This window comes from Drosophila guanche, unplaced genomic scaffold (genome assembly GCF_900245975.1).
Source record: "Drosophila guanche unplaced genomic scaffold, DGUA_6, whole genome shotgun sequence".
Taxonomy (NCBI): domain Eukaryota; kingdom Metazoa; phylum Arthropoda; class Insecta; order Diptera; family Drosophilidae; genus Drosophila; species Drosophila guanche.
Window position 1 is genome coordinate 9,689,546 of NW_022995743.1, and position 17,462 is coordinate 9,707,007.

At 50.5% G+C, this 17,462-nt stretch overlaps 5 protein-coding genes across 14 annotated transcripts; 3 read left to right on the forward strand and 2 right to left on the reverse strand.

Moving 5' to 3' along the window:
* The first annotated feature begins 9 nt into the window (after positions 1-9).
* LOC117591796 (cysteine--tRNA ligase, mitochondrial) lies at positions 10-16,150 on the forward strand. 2 transcript variants are annotated; one of them, XM_034285105.1, is made up of 2 exons: positions 10-115; positions 169-1,911. In XM_034285105.1, exons 1-2 carry the CDS (start codon positions 105-107, stop codon positions 1,853-1,855), a joined length of 1,698 nt encoding a protein of 565 aa, XP_034140996.1. In that variant the 5' UTR covers positions 10-104; the 3' UTR covers positions 1,856-1,911. The 2 variants fall into 2 exon arrangements, with proteins under 2 accessions (XP_034140996.1, XP_034140994.1); XM_034285103.1 differs by adding an exon at positions 16,139-16,150 and having other exon boundaries at positions 110-1,870.
* Positions 1,870-3,523, reverse strand: LOC117591797 (transmembrane protein 39A). Its single transcript, XM_034285106.1, has 4 exons — positions 3,144-3,523; positions 2,842-3,074; positions 2,216-2,777; positions 1,870-2,158 (listed from the first exon to the last, which is right to left on the reverse strand). Exons 1-4 carry the CDS (start codon positions 3,411-3,413, stop codon positions 1,892-1,894), a joined length of 1,332 nt encoding a protein of 443 aa, XP_034140997.1. The 5' UTR covers positions 3,414-3,523; the 3' UTR covers positions 1,870-1,891.
* On the forward strand, positions 3,578-4,062 carry LOC117591804 (cytochrome c oxidase assembly factor 5). Its single transcript, XM_034285113.1, has 2 exons — positions 3,578-3,887; positions 3,965-4,062. Exons 1-2 carry the CDS (start codon positions 3,687-3,689, stop codon positions 4,004-4,006), a joined length of 243 nt encoding a protein of 80 aa, XP_034141004.1. The 5' UTR covers positions 3,578-3,686; the 3' UTR covers positions 4,007-4,062.
* On the reverse strand, positions 4,003-8,034 carry LOC117591761 (ATP-dependent RNA helicase DHX8). Its single transcript, XM_034285076.1, has 2 exons — positions 4,700-8,034; positions 4,003-4,636 (listed from the first exon to the last, which is right to left on the reverse strand). Exons 1-2 carry the CDS (start codon positions 7,935-7,937, stop codon positions 4,089-4,091), a joined length of 3,786 nt encoding a protein of 1,261 aa, XP_034140967.1. The 5' UTR covers positions 7,938-8,034; the 3' UTR covers positions 4,003-4,088.
* LOC117591771 lies at positions 8,098-13,145 on the forward strand. Of its 9 annotated transcripts, none has more exons than XM_034285098.1 (8): positions 8,098-8,359; positions 9,437-9,744; positions 9,806-10,332; positions 10,395-10,840; positions 10,911-11,133; positions 11,283-11,336; positions 11,406-12,134; positions 12,202-13,145. In XM_034285098.1, exons 1-8 carry the CDS (start codon positions 8,204-8,206, stop codon positions 12,987-12,989), a joined length of 3,231 nt encoding a protein of 1,076 aa, XP_034140989.1. In that variant the 5' UTR covers positions 8,098-8,203; the 3' UTR covers positions 12,990-13,145. The 9 variants fall into 9 exon arrangements, with proteins under 9 accessions (XP_034140989.1, XP_034140990.1, XP_034140991.1 ...); XM_034285099.1 differs by having other exon boundaries at positions 11,421-12,134; XM_034285084.1 differs by lacking the exon at positions 8,098-8,359 and adding an exon at positions 8,539-9,246.
* Positions 16,151-17,462: the final 1,312 nt, after the last annotated feature.

The following is a 17,462-nucleotide window of genomic DNA, read 5'->3' on the forward strand; positions in this document are numbered from 1 at the left end:
TCACACGGTCCGGCAACCTCGCCCGGCGAGTCAATTGTTGATTGTTGTTGTTGTACATAGTTTTAGGTTTTTAAAATTCGTAGAAAATAGTTGAGAAAAAGGACATGTTGAGCCAGTAAGTGAGATGGCTTCGCCAAAACCCTTACCAAACCCTCACTGTCTTCTCAGTTTCAGCAGCGAGATGATCCTCAGACCCTGGTACTGGCGGACCTTGAGAACGAAGACAATCCGCCGCAACTTTAGCGATAGTGCCACAGAGTCACCGCCGTATCATTGGCAGAAGCCCGTGGGCCAGCATACGGGCATAACTGTCTACAACAATGGGATGCGCCGGAAAGTTTCCCTTGTGGTGCGTAACCCGAACATGGTCACCTGGTACACATGCGGGCCCACAGTGTACGATTCGGCGCATCTGGGCCATGCCAGCACCTATGTGAAGGTGGACATCATTCAGCGAATCCTGCGGGACTACTTCAAGTTCAATCTGGTTACCGCCATGAATATCACAGACGTGGATGACAAGATCATCCGAAAGGCGCGCGAGTCTGGCTGTGATTGGCTGGGCATGGCTCGCAGCTATGAGGCAGAGTTCAGGAAGGATATGCTGCGACTCAACGTGAAGCCACCGGACATACGCACCCATGTGTCAAGCAACATGCCCGCGATCGTACAGTTCATTGAGGAACTCATCGGTAAATCGCAGGCCTACGTGACGGAGGACAATTCCGTGTACTTTGACGTGTCCACCTACCCGCACTACGGCAAGCTGCAGCGGCTGGGCGGCTTGAGCAGCGAGGAAAAGTCGAATCTCTTCAAGCAGAACAGTGCGGACTTTGCTCTGTGGAAGGCCAAGAAGGAGGCTGACGAGCCGAGTTGGGCGGCTCCTTGGGGCGGAGAGGGTCGCCCCGGCTGGCACATCGAATGTAGTGCCATTGCCGGCTTGTTTTTCGGCAGCCAACTGGATTTCCATGCTGGCGGCCTAGACCTTAGGTTCCCCCACCACGAGAACGAGGAGGCGCAATGCTGTGTCCGCTACCAGACCGACCAGTGGGTCAACTATTGGATGCACACGGGCCAGCTGAACATAGCGGGGGACGAGAATAAAATGTCCAAGTCCCTGGGCAACGCCATATCCATTTCCGAGATGCTGCTCACGTACACCGCCGACGAGTTTCGAATGGCCTGCCTGTTGTCCAACTACCGCAACCCCATGCCCTACAGCGAGCAGTTGATGCTGACTGCCCGCCAGACGCTGCAGCGCTTCAAGAACTTTCAGGCAGATCTCAGCGCGTACACACAGTTCCTCAAGCCGATTCGGAAACTGGATGAGGGAGCACTCAAGGCGCAGATAGCACACATGGCGACCGAGTTCGACAACAGCCTACGCGATGACTTCGATACGGCGCGTGGCATCAGCGTGCTGATCGATCAGATGACCAGCATCAGTCGCTGCATAAATGAGCAGCAGGCGGATGCAGTGGAGGAGCCGGCCTATTGCCTTGATCTCCTGACTGCAGCCGGCAACTTTATTAACCGAGCCATGCTCACCTTTGGCATTTCCAAACTGGCAGAGACCGAGCAGAGAATTGCACTGAAGACACCTCTCCCTGCTGTGGGTGGTGGTGGCTTGGACCCCGCTCTTTTGATAGCGGACGTCCTGTCCATGCGCGGCAAACTGCGGCGAGAGGCGATATCCGGGCATCAGAAGAACACTCAACTCTTGGCCGCATGCGATGAGCTGCGCAGTTTGCTGGAACAGCATGGCATCCAGATACGCGACCACAAGCAGGGCAGCTCTTGGGTGTACGCCACTCCCGCTGCCATCGCCAGTGAGAACAGCAGCAGCAGCAAATAGTGAAATTAAATGGCTGTGTCTATGTCGTGGTTATTATTACATAAATTCAGATCTAAGACTCAGTTTGAATGGTCGTTCGGGTGGGATGCTGCCGTGCTCTGATTTGTACAGATCCTTGGTTATGAGATAGTCTCGGACTAGCTTGAAGAATGCTCCCATGCTGGTGAATGCTACAAAGCTGATGGAGAGCACAAAATGCCACTCGATGGTGGCGGCGCTGAGAGAGGCGATCTCCACCAGCAATATGGCTGCCTGGAGTGTGGCAAGTGTCGAATAGATGACAGTGGGATTATGAAATAGTTTCTGTGGAGAGAGAGAAGTAAATATTTTGGTGGCCTATAAACCTCCTCTTCCACTCACATAGAAGCGCACATGGCTGGCATTTCCCGGTGTGGCCACCGTCACCAGTCCCAGGCTGCGATAGAGTCCTCCATTGTGCTTCACCACAATGCCATGGCCATAGGCCGTAAACTTCGACCAGGTGAACGCACTGGCAGCGACAATTAGCTGCGAGGGCGCCGGGTCTCGGTCGATTCGCTGCCAGCAGCCCAAGTGCAAGGTGGCCCGGTGCAGAATGTCGCTGTACTTGGCGGGATACAGGTATGCAGCGCACAAACTGAACGCACCCAGGCACACAATGATGCAGTGCTGTGCGGCCCGCATCACATTGTAGTTGACGCTCATGGCCAGGCAGCATGGCACCAGGCCGCTGTAGTAGGCATTCAGCATGGAGGTGAATATTAGCTGCTTGAATCGCTTGTTAAAGTCCTGCCGCAGCGTCTCAATCTCCTCGCGAATGCGCACCGCATTGCTGGTGCAGCTGTGGACGGGCATGTCGTTTATGTAGACACCGGGCAGCTCGAAGCGTGTGCGTAGAAACGGCTCCAGTTGGAAGCCAAAGATGAGCAGATAGATGATCACCCTGTGTGAAGGAGACGTAGACATATCACAAACAAACCCTCAATATTGATTTGAAGCTGCCTTACGGATAGGTTAGGAAGAGCAGCAATATGTAGCTGTGCTTCTGATACAGTTTCAGAGCACACAGACCCAGGCCCAGCTGTACCAGGCCGCCAAATGTGTACTTGATCGCCGTGCGAATTATGTGCTGCGTCTTCTCGTTAGCCTTCACCTTGGCCAGCAGGACACAGTAGACCAGTCTTCGTGTATTCAGTATGAGTATTAGATATCGCAAGTACGGATCAATTAGCTCTATGTTCTGAAAGTAAAACCAAACCAAATCTATCTTAATCTTTCGAAATATTTTACTTTGGCACTGCAAACCCACCACCATGTGCCTTGTGTGGGCCTGGGTCAGCCACCAGTTCGTCCGATAGATGTTAATGAACTGCACAATGGCGGCGCCGAGAGTGAAGGCGCACATTATCAGCTCGCTTAGCCACTCCGATGTGGTAGAGTGCTCCGGAAAGGGAACATGTTTTGGCATAGTGCTACCCGGCGTCTGGGACGGCGGCGTTTTTCCGCCAAGCATGTTCGCATAGGCGTCCTGGGCTTCGCTGGAGCTGCTGCCGTCACTGCTGCGCTCTTCATAAGCCATTTTTAGTTAGCCAATTGTCTTTCCTAGGACTTGCAGCTACATTTATACAATTTCAAAGTATTTAATGTTTTTGTGCGGGTGGAAAACAACAAAAATGTACTCGTAACAGTGCTGTTAAACGCAACATGCGTGTCGTCAGCTGATAAAGAAATCTAGTACTGCAAGACGCTTGCCAACACTCTTGACCAACCACAGTTGTCTTAGCTGGATTTGGTTTTGTAACTAATTTTAATTGAAAGATTTAAACAAAAAGTACGTCTAGTCAGCCCCAAAATGATGCGCTACGAGGGCAACGAAAAGTTGGCGGACGAAACAGCCTGTGCCGGAGTGCGTGCCGACCTGAAAATGTGCCTGTTGGAGAGCGATTGCTGTCGAGTGGACCGCAAGACGCCGCGCCAGTGTCTTATGGACAACAACGTTCCGCCCGAGTGTCAGGTGCTGCGCAACACCTTCTACGAATGCAAACGCTCCCTGGTGGGTTTCCCAGATGTCTGCTGTCTGAAAAGCAATGCTAGAATTGAAATCTTCTTGTATTTATTCCACCATTTCAGCTGGACAACCGACAACGCTTTCGCGGACGCAAAGGCTATTGAGCATCAAACTGAATTTGATTTATTTCTAAGTGTTTAAAATACAAATAATTCTACAATGGAGATGGATGGAACACCAGTTGAATTAATTGCGACGTCGCCGCACGCGGGATATGCGCCAGGCATTGGGCTCCTCGTACTTGTTGTAGAGCGGCTCGAGGCGCTGGTTCTTCTTGAATTTGCTGAGCTTTGTGGGGTCGGAGAAGCGGAAGAATGAAGGCGCAAACTCCACCAACCACTTGGGATCAATGGTGGTCACCTCGCGCATGTACTCCTTGGTGGTTTGCACCAGCTCGTGATAGATCACCCACTCCGGCTGGCGGTTGAAGAGCGCGCTCGAAGGATGAATGTAAACCACCTGTGAGTCGACCAGCGTGCGGTATCCCTCCTGTGGATCCTTCTTGGCCGCATTGCGAAAGAAGCCCGAACAGACGGCCTTCTGGATGCGCACCGAGCTCTTGCCCGCCGATACAACGTCCAGCTTGTGCCTGTCCATGATGCCCAGCAGCTGCTTCCGCACATCCTGCGACCGCTTCAGTGTCCGAATCTGCACAAAGTTCTCGTAGCACCAGGCATTCGAGAACTTGTTGTTCTTCCAGCTGTTGTACACGGCCAGCAGTGTAAGATGATCCCCTGTGGAACAGTTAGAGGAGTTTAGAATGGCATTCAAGTGGCATTTGTTGGTCTGTGACTTACCCTCGGCCTGGTTGAACTTTGCCTTCTTCTGATCAGCCAGCGCCTGCTTGTCCTTGGGCCTGTAGAACACATTCTGCACACTCAGCATCGAGACAATCGTGAGAATCTCATCGGAACATTGCAGCGCCACCGACATGATGAGCATCTTTGAGAGATTCGGCTCCAGGGGAAACTCGGCCATGCGCCGACCCAGCCGCGTCAGCAATCCCTCATCATCGAGCGCGGACAGCGAATGCAATTGCTCAAGGGCCATGACCAGCGACTCCACGGGCGGGGCGTCCATGAAGTCAAAGTGCAGCAGATCATTGATGCCCATCGTCTTCAGCTGGAGCACTGTGGTGGCCAGATTTGTGCGCTGGATCTCTGGCACGGGCGTGGGCAACATCTCATCGCGGTAGGCGCGCTCCGTGTACAGGCGGTAGGTCTTGCCTGGACCTGTGCGTCCGGCACGGCCCGCCCGCTGCTTGGCCGCTGCCTGCGAGATGGGCGTGACCACCAGGGAGTCCATGCCCGTCTTGGAATTGTACACTTTCTGCTTGACAAAACCTGGATCCACCACATAGAAGATGCCGTCAATGGTCAGCGAAGTCTCGGCAATGTTGGTGGCTATCACCACCTTGCGGCTGCCGGCGGGTGCCGGATCGAAGATGCGCGTCTGCATCTCGGAGGGAAGTGCCGAGTAGACGGGGAGTATTATCAGTTCGGGCACATCAGGTCCGAGGCTCTTCATGCGCTCGTACAGGATCTCGCAGGCCGTGTCGATCTCCTCCTGGCCGGTGAGGAAGAGCAGAATGTCGCCTGGGGGCTCGCGCAGATGGATCTGCATCACGGTGATCAGCGAGGCGTCCAGATAGTCCGTTTCCGGCTCCTTTGTATACAGCACCTCGACGGGGAACGTGCGTCCGGGTATCGTAAAGATGGGAGCCTTGAAGAAATACTGCGAGAACTTCACAGCGTCAAGGGTGGCGGAGGTCACGATCAGCTTCAGTTCGGGCCGCTTCTGCACGGCCGTCTTCAGCAGGCCAAACAGCACATCCGTGTGGATGGTGCGCTCGTGGGCCTCGTCCAACATAATCACCGAGTAGCCGCTGAGATCCGCCTCCATGAGGCACTCGCGCAGCAACATGCCGTCCGTCATGTACTTGATGATCGTCTCCGGGCTGGTGCAGTCCTCGAAACGGATGGTGTAGCCCACCTCCTGTCCCAGCCGACAGCCGTACTCCTCGGCCACACGCTTGGCCACCGACATGGCGGCCACACGACGCGGCTGCGTGCAGCCGATCTTGCCCCGCGCCGTGAATCCGCACTCGCCCAGATACTGGGTTATCTGCGTGGTCTTGCCGGAGCCCGTCTCGCCGATGACGATCAGGATTTGGTTATCGGTGACGGCCTTGATCAGATCATCGCGCAGCTTGTAGATGGGCAGCGACTGGCGCTGCTCGACCAGGGTGAGGTCTGTCTTCTTGCCGAAGGACGACTTCTTGCCGCCAATCACGTGCTTCTTCCACTCGGGCACCTCCGCGGGCGCGGCGCCCATGCCGCGCATATTGGCCGCCAGATTGCGAGAGCTGTCCTCCTCGGGCAGCGGATCAATCCAGTTCTTGTTGAGGTTCGTAGGCAGAGCCTCCATCTCCTGTTCACGCTGCAGCATTTTCAGTTCGCGCCGCTCCTTGGACAGAGCCGACTGCATCATGGCCGCCTGGGCCAGCGAGCCGTCGGGATTCTTTACGATTCTCACGGGAGAGAGGTCGTGCAGCGCCCGGCCATGCCCCGAGAGGAATGGCGGCTCCTCCTCGACGATCTCAATCTCGATGTCCGCCTCGTCGTCCTCGTCCTTGGGCAGCAGACCCGTCTCCTCGTCAAAGTCCGGCATCTCACTCCTGTCCAGAACGCCAGAGCTAATCATCTGCTTGATCTCCCACCGCTCGGGACTGGAGATCCTGGTGACGCGTTTCCTCGACTCGCTCTCATCCCCGTCGAGGCTGTTGCCCTGAAGATTCAGCATCGAGGTGCTGCTGCTGAATGGACCATCCGGATTGCGGTCCCTCAGCGAACCATCGTCCTCTGGGGTGTGCGAGAGGGGATTCAGATCGCGTCCCGACTCCTGGTCGACCTCCTTCATCGACAGCGACACCTTCTGGCCCGTCAGTGACATCACCTTGACCCTCACCGTCTGATTGCGGGCGACCACTTCGGTGACGTCGGTGACTCGGCCCTCGGCTCGCAGCTGCGAGATGTGCACCAGGCCCTCCCAGCGCTTGCGCAGCCCAAAGAGCTGGACAAAGCACCCGAAGGGCACAATGTTGGCCACCTTGCCGGAGTAGATCTTGCCAGCCTCCGGATCGTCGGCCATTACTGTGTTGGGAGGTGGCATTTTGTCATGGCGACGATCGCCACGATCGCTACGGTCACCAGAGCGCGACCGACTCCTTTGTCGACGCTCGTGGCGGTCCCGAGAGCTGGATCTGCGACGACCACGATCTCGATCTTCGCGGGATCTGCTTCGGCGGCGTTCCCGATCACGATGCTCACGTGATCTGCTACGCCTGCGGCGTTCCTTGTCGCGAGATCTACTCCTGCGTCGTTCCCTGTGCCGGTCCTCGCGCGATTTGCTCCTGCGGCGCTCCCTGTTCCGCTCCCTATCCTCGCGTGATCTGCTGCGCTTTCGTGTGTCTCTGTCCTTGTCGCGACTTCTGCTGCGATCTCTTCGCTTGTGGGGTCGTTCTCTGCTCTCCTTTAGCTCCTTCTTGTCCTCGGTCTTGCCCTCGCCTGGGGCCAGCGCCTCCAGCTCCATCATGGCTGCGTCCACGTCACTTATGTCGGGCTTTTTGCCCACAGCATGCTTCTCCTTGGCCTTATCGTCCTTTTTCTCGTCCTGGCCCTCGCTCTGGCTGTATTTATCGTTGGGCAGGGCCAGACCGGGAAACATTTTCATGAGCTGCGATTTCTTGTCATCTTTGCTGCCGCTGCCAGAGTCAAACTTCTCTTCGCTGCCGCCTCTCGGCCGACTCGGGCGCATGAGGTTGATGATGCGCTGCAGGTTCTGGACGAGGGAGTCTGGAAATTCGGCCCCATTCTCGAGCAGTGCCTTGCGGAAGGCGTCGTACGATCGATGCTTGTTCTCCAAATCGATGATGAACTCGGCCAGGTCCTTGTCATTGATGCCCAAGTGATTATCGAGCTCTGTGCAGATTTTCGAGACCAGCGACAGGTACTCTAGTTGCTGCAGTTCCTCCATTTCGGCAGAGCATCTACTTTTATTTCGATTTTTTGTTAAATTTTCCACTGCAAATGCACTTACAAACAAAATGAAATACACGCCGCCTGATCAGCTGTTTCTGTGCTGCAGTGTTGGCTAACTGAGTCGGCTTTGTGTGTATGGTGGCAGCCCCAGTTGAATATCAGTACGAATATTTGACTTGACGCTCGCCTTTTTGATGTTTCTCCGTATTGTTTTCAACAATCATCAATTAATTATTGCTTTGTTCAGTTGTGCCAAACGTGATGGCTTCGTTCTTCGACTGCTTCAACAATTTCGTGCAAAAGGGCGGCAATGTGGAGGAGAACGTTGCTTCGGACGACACCAAGGTAGAGGGACAGCCGCCGCGAATGTCCAGAATGGAAAGGACAGCTCCCCTATCTCCTACGCCCAGCAATGGTGTAAGTATATCCTCGCATTGTTTTTCCGTTCTAAGTGTACCTGTGCTAGCATGAATTTGCTCACATTACTCGCAAATATTTGGAAATCTGCGACTTGCCTCCCATCTAGCAGCAGCCTGGTGCTGCCAGACCAAGCCAGGGCAATAGTTTTTCACAGTACGCAGGTCTGGCAACTCTTGCCATGGGCACGCCATATTTTACAAAACGAATTGCGAAAATCACGTTGAAGCTGTTGAAAAAAACGTCGTAGTTTCCCTAAACGAACACTTCGAAGTTGAATTACATGCGTGGGTAGTTGCATGTGCGCCGGGCCAACAATTGCGAGCAGAAGTTCAATAATCTCCAATCGCCGCGAGTGGTACAGCCAAGTGGAAGAAGAAGCATCAGCTCGACTTCAGGCAGCGCAGCGAGTAAAACAAAATCCGAAACGTAAAGACACAGACAACAAAATAATGAAACAAACAGTAAACAAAAGCGGCAGCAATAAGCCGAAAGTGCAGTTCCCGCCGGCCACATCTTCGATTATAACATACAGTCCCAGTAAATTCCTGAACAGAGTTGGTTCTTCGGAAAACACAGGCACACAACACACCCAAACACACGCACACACACACACAACGGGACCAACAACAACAGCAGCGGCGGCAGCATCGCTGACGGGCACAGCGAAAACAAACAAATCGTCGGTGGTCGGTACACCCTCGTATTATGTGGTCAAAGCTGGCTCCTTGGGCAGTGCCGCCTCGATTTCAGGCGCACTAAAAATGAGTTCGCCGCCCAAGGCTCCCACGGGATCAGCCAGTGCCATAAGATCCCCCACACAATCGATACACATCAGCCCCGGATCGGTGATAGTGACAACGGCCCCCTCAACGCCCACAGAGAGTGTAATTTAAGACTGAGTATAGAGGACACCTCCATCTGCAAACCTACCACCTGATCGTTCCGTCTCATGTTCATCCGAAGGGAAAAAAAAACCATTCCACCAATATTTCATTTCTCATCCCTGCACTGCATGCAACCAAATCCCAGCCAGTCTAACTAAGCCCATTTTCTGTCTCTCCTCTCTCCCTTTAGTCCAGCACCATTTCGGCTCCCAGTGAATCGTCATTTGGCGAGAAAATGGAACACAGTTATATACGCGATGTGCCACGTAACGAGGTATCCAATGGCCTGGCACTCACACGCCACATCCTGGTTAACCATCCGCCGCAGTGCACCAATTGCCATACATATCCGCAGCAGGAACAGGAGCCGGAGCAGACACATGCCCCACCCTACGATGAGATATCCGCCAAGGAATCGATGAACGAGTGCGCTAGAATCTCCAAGTATGTGAAGAATGTTAATTCCGATGAGCAGGACTGGGTGGCACGCATAAATCAGTGAGTATAAAGCTGCACATCCACGATGGACGTTTGTCAACCCCCTTTTTGCTCGCCGTAGATCTACATGGAGCCCGATACAAAAGACACTGTTCGACCGGGTTAGCAGCATACTCGATATGGATCAGTTGGCGCGTCTGGCCAACGATAAGCGCCAGCACGAGGCTGTGCATCGTCGTGTGAGCGTGGACAAGTCCGCTTCCCGGATGCGTCGGGCCTTGGGCAGCGTCGCCTGGGATCAGCGCATCACTCAGTGGCTGCATACACTGCTGATGCAGTCCCTGCCGCCCTCGTACATGGCCTCCTATCTGGACATGATGCAAACTTTGAAAACCAAGCTGCCAACTCTGATGGACAAGCTGCTGTTTAGTCGGCCGCTTAGCAATAACCAGGAGCTGCTCGCTCCCGTAATGAAGAAGCGTTGGGAGCCAATTATTCTGCCAAAGAATCGTCAGCTGCCGCACAATGCCATCATGGTGGTGCTGTCCAATATGCCTGCCAGCAGCCATGTGCCTGAACGGATGAGCAAATGGTATCGCTCCCTGGCCACAATCTGTCAGGTTGTCCAAATCACATTGCCCAACACGAGTAAGTGCCACCGCCTCATGTGACAAAACAGAGTATCTTAACCATTATGTATGACCCCGCAGACAATAGGATTGCAAATCAAAATCTGGATCAGGTGGCCGAAGTCATTGTGTGCCTCACGCGTGTCCGCATCAACGAGCTGCGTGCCGAGAATCCTACACGTGGCATCATCCTGGTCGGCTTCAATGCCGGCGCCTCACTGGCCCTACAGGTGGCCCTCTCGGAGAGCCTGGCCTGTGTCGTCTGCATGGGCTTTGCCTACAACACATTGCGAGGTCCTCGTGGCGCACCCGATGACCGAATTCTGGACATCAAGGCTCCCATTCTGTTTGTGATTGGGCAGAACTCTGCACGCAGCAGCCAGGAGGAAATGGAATCGCTGCGCGAGCGTATGCAATCGGAAACTTCGCTGGTGGTCGTCGGCAGTGCGGACGATGCCCTGCGAGTGCCCAAGAGCAAGCGACGCATCGAGGGCGTCACCCAATCCATGGTGGATGCCATGGTGGTGGTAAGTCGATAGTCCACCGAAGCCTGTTCTCGAAGAAATGTTCTCTTATCAGTGGCTATTCCGTTTACAGGACGAAATCTATGAGTTTGTGAACAAAACACTGATGGATCCTCCGGGTCCGCGTGTACCCACGGCCCTTCCCAGCCAAGGCATACAGCGCGGCCAATACAAGGTGCAGGGCGTGGCATACGACAAGGGAGGAGTAGGAAACCAGCAGAATCGCAAGCGTAAGGTTGATGGTGGGCTGGACGAGAGCGGAATGCCGAATGCCAAGAGCAAGTTTGTGCCACACAGTGAGTATTGTCTCGATTATTTCGATCATTATCCCACTACTAATACCTACCCGCATGTACAACTAAAATCCAAATCAAATCCAATCCAAATCAAATCATAAATACCCCAAAAACCTGCAAATCAAAATCTTCAATCTCTGTACAAAAAGGCCGCAGGCCGAAGGCATCGCGTCTCGTTGATCCATTTGCTCCCAAGCGAAAGGGTAAACTCATTCCAAGTGCAAACGACATTCAGTTTATTTGAGCCACAGCCCCATTTCACCGACTAACAGTTTTACCCCCTCCAGTTGGAAGACCTCGCACACGCCCACTGCCACAGCCGAATGCAGCCACTCTAGCTGGCTCTGGCTCTGGCTCTGGTTCTGGCATCCCGCACAATGGTGTAATCGACGCAGAGACACTAAATCAATCCATTGAATTCATACTAGATGACAGTCTGGACAGCGATGATGCTGCAACGGCAACTGGATCTGGGTCCCTAACAGGAGTAGCTGCTGGATTGCTGATACCCAAGGTGACCGCATCCGGGGCTGGTGGAGCCATCAAGTCGCTTCCGACGACGGTTAACTTGGCCGCTGGCACCAAAATCAAGATGATACCCTCCAATCAGTTTGTCCAACTCAAATCCCTGACGCCTCAAAGCAAACTGATCAATTATACGATGAACAAGCCTACCACAGCGGCCACCATTGGCAGCATTGTGAAAACTCTGCCCAGCTCCACCGCGGGCGGACAACAGTACTTCACCCTCAAGACGCCGACGGGGCAGACAACGAAATTTGTGGCCACCGCGTCGCCAGTTGGCGCTGCAACATCAACAGGAGGAGCGGCGCCACCGCAACAAAAGTATACGGTGTTCAAGAATGCCAGCGGCATGACCATGCTGCAGTTGAACAAGAATCAGTCAGGCAATGTGGATCTATCGAGCATCATTGATATGCCGATTGTGTTTGCCGACAATGAGGGCAACATACCCGAAGGACAGAAGGATCCAAAGATAGGTGAGGATGGTTCGGGGGGGATATACGCTCTTTACATTGTTTCTTACCTAAACTTTATAATCCACAGTGCCAGCCACACCCGGTCGCAACTCCAACAGCAAAAGTCCAATCATTATCAGTCAGAAGATAATCAAGGATAGCGCCAAGCCAAACAGCTCTCCGCTCGTCACTAAAGTGGGCAACAACATTGTCCTCAACAAGGGTATCCAGCAGCTGTTCACCAACCCACAAGGTGGCACGACTACCACAATTGGTGGCCACAACAAGGTGGTCATTCTCAATCGGAATCAGATGAAGCCGATGGGCAATATGGTAACGCCAGGTCAGCGCCTGCCCATACGCATTGTCAGCAGCACTCCGAAGGGTGCCTCTGTCAACAGTAGCAGCCCTGGCAGTACGCTCGTGCTAGATCCCGCCACAGGATCCCTAAAACCCATGAATGTGCAGGCGATCAAGTCGGCGACAACAGCGTCGACCCTACCCTCGGGCACACTCCGTCATACGGGCAACATTAGCGTGGGCAACAAGACGTACCCACAGTTTCAGGTGATCAACAGTGGCAGCCCGGGAACGCAGCAAAAGTCCACAACAGTGGCGGGAGATGGCAAGATGCCCATTGGGAATGTGAGCATCAAGTCTGGCACAGGCATCAAGCAGGTCCCCGTGCTGATGCTGGCAAATCGTACGTCTGCTGGGTCGTCTCCAGCATCCACCACTCCTGGCGGCGCAGCCGTACGCCGTGTCGTCAATATTTCCTCTATGGCCAAGCTGAGTCCTAGCCAGGCCACCTCAGACTCGAAGGTTGTCAAGCTACAACCGACCAGCCTGTCAATTTCAAAGCAGAGTCAGAAGTAGAACTAGACCATCCCGAAATACGCCTACTTTGTGCGTACATCGAATCGTACAATTTTGTATATAATTGTGTACGAGCTTCCCAATTAACTTAAGTTAGTTCTAATTTTTAATTCATCTTTGCAGCCGCCATGTAGATTGTTGCTTGATAAAATGTTATTTAACTGTAATAAAAAAAACACAACTCCAAGATTCAAATGATGAAAGTTTCATTTATAAGCGTGATTTTCCACTTCTTATGGTAAGGCTGTTCATTGCGCCCAAATGAAGCGAGTGCTGCAAATGAGAATGCTCCAGAATTCTACAAATCATAGATTCTGATATAGAATTTTTGAGGATTCATTAATGAAATAAAAATTTACCGCTGATCAAACCAGTTCTGGGAATATCTTAACAGAGTCAAGTGTCATCATTTCATATAACTTGTACATTTGCAGAGGTCTGCGAATTCCTTAGCTTGGTTTTTGGTTTCTTTATTCATGGCCAGACTTCATGTACCTGTCCCTAGATAACAGACAGAGAAAGAGATAACAGGAAGCTATAGCGGCGTGAGAAAATTGTTATCCAATCACCAAAAATTCCAGGGAATTTGAAAAACGTTTTTCCGTTCTCAAAGTGCAGTGCGTTCAGATAAAATAATAAAAAACCAATGCCAAAAGCAAGCGGCCAAGACTGACGTTATGTAAATACGTGTGTTCACACGACTACGAGCCAGCGACTGTCCAACTGTAGCATTTTTTGCTTAGAAATGCATTTCGTGGACACTTTATGTGGTTGAAGCTAAAATTTCATTGAAGTCCCAGGGATTATACATATGAATATGTATGTATGATTGTATATCTGAGTTTTCTTGGTATTTTCATGCTCGACTACGTAGACAAACTTAACCCATTCTGTCAATAGGGTTCAGCAGTTAAAATTACTTTACTTATTATTAAAGTATTTATTAATGTATGTATGTACATGGATTATAAAAAGATCTTATGCGAGGCACACGAGTTTTGAGTATATATCAGCCATCCCACATTATTAATCAGAATCATGTATTTGTTTTATTTTTGCCAGAGCACAGCATCCACACATACCCGGAAAAGTGGATCCATGGATTCCAATCAATCTTTCCGTTCCATTACTTGGGATTGATGGGCTCCAAAGGGTTAATCTCATTTTTTGGCGACTCGGCAAATTTTCGATCGTGGCAAAAGGAAACAAAGAACAGAGGGGAGCCTGGAGAGCATTGCAACTGGAACTGGGCAGTAATTTAACTATTTTTTGCAATCTGCTTTTTCATTTGCATTGTCACTCGTGTTTGGCATATATTTAATTACATTTTATGTACAGGACTGTATGTACATGTTCATATATCTTTTTTTGTGGTGTAAGGGTATGGCGACTTGGTCGAGTTTTGTGCACTTCAGTACCGCGCCGTAATTGATCAGCAACGGATCGTTCGTGGATATAAAAAATAAGCATAAATCAGTGTCAGCCGTAGGACTCCAACCTCCAAAATTGGCACAAAAGAAGAGGAGATCAAAATGTATCACAATTATTTAAAGCAGAATCCATACAAGTTTGAACCCAAATTGAATTTAAATTTAAATTCAATAAAAATCCCAAAATCGTTTTCATTGGCCCGATGGGAATTTTACCCAATGACAGACATGCTGGCTATTTTCTGGGACATTTTCCCAGCTTGTCTGCTTACGCAATTGGAAAATTATGTGGAGAGCCCAGCCAATTGCCAGAGTCCAATCCGTAAATCGCCAAATGCCAAGACGCAAATCGAATCTGATTTAAAAATGTCTTTAACTGCTGCTGGTGGCGGGTCTGGACTGGCCAGGTCCTACTACCACCTGCCGGGGATTTTTGTTTATAGTTTTTGTGCGACGGTCTTAATTTGCGGCAATTTGTTCGAACCAGAAACCCACTGGGCCAGCGGGCAAGCAAGCAAGCAGCAGCCACATTCGGTTGCCACATGCTGGCCCCATGTGCGTTATTATTTTTTCTGTTTAACCTAATTTTTTGGCCAGTTTGTTGCACATTGGGCCATAATTTGTTCAACAGCAGTGTCTCACCAACTCTTGCCCGCAGTAAAACTAAAACTGTTCAACTGTCAGATTACCTTGATGATCTTCAATTTTAAGTTCAGCACAGGCTGAAACTAAAATCTTCAGCTTCAAGCTGTTCCTTCTACTGCTGATTCTCTAAACTGCTTTGGTAAGAGCAGTGTTCCTCGAACTGTAATCTGTGGTTGTAGCTTAACCTTCTTTTGATTCCTATAACTCATCCATATACGAATTTACTGCGATGATATGCTATGCTATGCTAGTTTTGGTTTAATTGCAACAACTTTTCTTATACATTTTGAAATATCTCTAGCTATAAAATATATTTTTCGAGTGCGACTCAAACTTTAGTCCGCAACGGAACCGAACACTGCTTGCATCAAGCGCTCCAAATCCCAATCCCCTCAAAATGTGTCACTTTCCCGTTTCTCTTTTATGCGGTGGTGGTTCCCTTTTCCCACCATTCCCTGTCAAATGCAATATTTGAGCAAAATGCCGCAAATCCTTCACGAAAATCCTTCATCCTGTGCACAAATACTAATAAGCGGCCACTCGCGCGAAAAGCTGTCCGAAAAGAGGATGAGAAAGAGCCAGAGTAGAGGAATGAAGAACACTTTTGATTTTGCATATCTACTTCATGGACAGAGGGGGTGAGGTTAGTGAATCAAATGCTGATAGTTTGGAACTAAAACCCGTTTGCCTTTCCACCTCTTTCCTCCCCTTCCCTGTTCAAATGGTGGCTAATAACATGCAAATGATGGGAAAATACACGGTAAAAGAAATCCGGGGATAGTTGGATGGTAGCGGGACAAGAAAAATGTTACCGCTTCGTTTGTTTCACTCTCGCTCTCTCCTGCGAGCTCGTCCTATCTCTTTTCCTGTTGAAAATCAAGGTGTTTTAATGTAAGATGGGGTATTGCATCTCTTCTAAGAGCATCTAATGTGTGCCGCTTCACCTCTCCCTCCACGAACATCATCTTTGGGAGGCCCTCACGTTACAGCATACAAATTCCTTAGCAGTTGGCTAAGGCAGGTGGATAGCGGGGAGATGGAGCAGGAGAAAAATCAGCTATATGACAAGCAAAGGCAGCAGCAGATTAAAGAGCAGCAGGGCGAAGAGGGAGAGCCAGTCAACAGTCGGATTATGAAGAAAAGTGATTGTGCATGGTGCAAACTGTGGGTGTAAGAAAAACAAAGTTGGAAGCATACATATATTTTAAGTCGCAACTTGTAGACGACTTCCTTTATGAAGTCTGCCACTGAATATTAGTTTCCCCCTTATTATTTAATTTTACAGGTTATTGACTTTGAATTAAAACGTTTCGGGAATTGGCCACTACCTCGCAGTCACGTGATATCGAAATGCCAATGATCTATGTTATTTGGTGTGTTTCTCTTTGTATATTTCATGTGATGTGACGTAGTGGAACATTCCTGCCGTTGTTGAACAACATAAATTGAGAATCATTAGGCAGTGTAAAATTACATTACAAAACTGTAAGCTTCCTATTAGTGTGTCCCTTCAGCTGTTGGCAAGCAGTTGAACAAGCAGCCTGGAGTGGTTTATCAGCAAGGAAAGCAGTGGACCGTAAGCAATCTGCGTATGCTTTATTGCTTAAATTGTCTCCCCCATATCCAAACTTTTTCCTTTCTTTGTCTTTTTTCTAGACCCACTGGTGAGCTGCGAGCTGCGATGGACAAAAGTTTGACACAAAAAAAACAACGCGAAACGGGAAGTTTGCTTGCCATCTCCTGTCATCCTGCTTATCCTCCTCCTCCTCCTCCAAACCAACCTTGATGCCTAAAAATAGCAGGAACAACTGAAACGATGGCATGGCAATCCCCAAGGATTTGTTACCCTGCCTTGTCCTGGTCGGCTGGTCTGGGTCTGGGTCTGGTTTAATATTATGAATAACAATTTTCTCAGGTCGCGTTGTAAGTGCTGACAATGCACAGGAGTTGGGGGGTAAACTGAAGGACATAAATTCATTGCATAATTCCCATTTCAACAAACCTTCTGCTGTGTGTCTAAATATTTTGCATAAATTCCTCATTAACTGATTACTTTTTGGGACACATTTTCGGGAGTACTTTTTTCTCTGCTCTTCTTTACATTTACATTTAAGGTTACATCTATTCATATTCACATCTGGCAGTGCCTCACGCGAACTTTTCTCAAATGGTAATCTCTCAATCATAATCTTGTTGCATAAGTACGGGACGGGTGGATGGGGGGACGGGGACTGGGTACTGTAGCTGTGTGATGAAAACGAAATAAAAACTGAAATTTAATGCAGTTGGAAAAGCATTGCCAATCGCTAAATGCTTCTCAAAGCATTTCCTGCACTCTCAACACTTTTTGCACACTCTGCGATCACTTTCGCTCATTTAGCCCGGAATATCTGAGCCA

What these genes read in the sequence shown, in the direction of transcription:
- LOC117591796 (XM_034285103.1), top strand. Translation starts at nt 125, where the DNA reads ATGGCTTCGCCAAAACCCTTACCAAACCCTCACTGTCTTCTCAGTTTC.
- LOC117591797 (XM_034285106.1), bottom strand. Translation starts at nt 3,413, where the DNA reads ATGGCTTATGAAGAGCGCAGCAGTGACGGCAGCAGCTCCAGCGAAGCC. An exon ending in CTGCTCTTCCTAACCTATCC is followed by an intron (nt 2,778 to 2,841) that starts GTAAGGCAGCTT and finishes TCCTTCACACAG; the next exon opens with GGTGATCATCTATCTGCTCA. An exon ending in CCAGCCATGTGCGCTTCTAT is followed by an intron (nt 2,159 to 2,215) that starts GTGAGTGGAAGA and finishes CTCTCTCCACAG; the next exon opens with AAACTATTTCATAATCCCAC.
- LOC117591804 (XM_034285113.1), top strand. Translation starts at nt 3,687, where the DNA reads ATGATGCGCTACGAGGGCAACGAAAAGTTGGCGGACGAAACAGCCTGT. An exon ending in ACGAATGCAAACGCTCCCTG is followed by an intron (nt 3,888 to 3,964) that starts GTGGGTTTCCCA and finishes CCACCATTTCAG; the next exon opens with CTGGACAACCGACAACGCTT.
- LOC117591761 (XM_034285076.1), bottom strand. Translation starts at nt 7,937, where the DNA reads ATGGAGGAACTGCAGCAACTAGAGTACCTGTCGCTGGTCTCGAAAATC. An exon ending in AAAGTTCAACCAGGCCGAGG is followed by an intron (nt 4,637 to 4,699) that starts GTAAGTCACAGA and finishes ACTGTTCCACAG; the next exon opens with GGGATCATCTTACACTGCTG.
- LOC117591771 (XM_034285084.1), top strand. Translation starts at nt 8,659, where the DNA reads ATGTGCGCCGGGCCAACAATTGCGAGCAGAAGTTCAATAATCTCCAAT. An exon ending in CCTCAACGCCCACAGAGAGT is followed by an intron (nt 9,247 to 9,436) that starts GTAATTTAAGAC and finishes CTCTCCCTTTAG; the next exon opens with TCCAGCACCATTTCGGCTCC. An exon ending in TGGTGGATGCCATGGTGGTG is followed by an intron (nt 10,841 to 10,910) that starts GTAAGTCGATAG and finishes TTCCGTTTACAG; the next exon opens with GACGAAATCTATGAGTTTGT.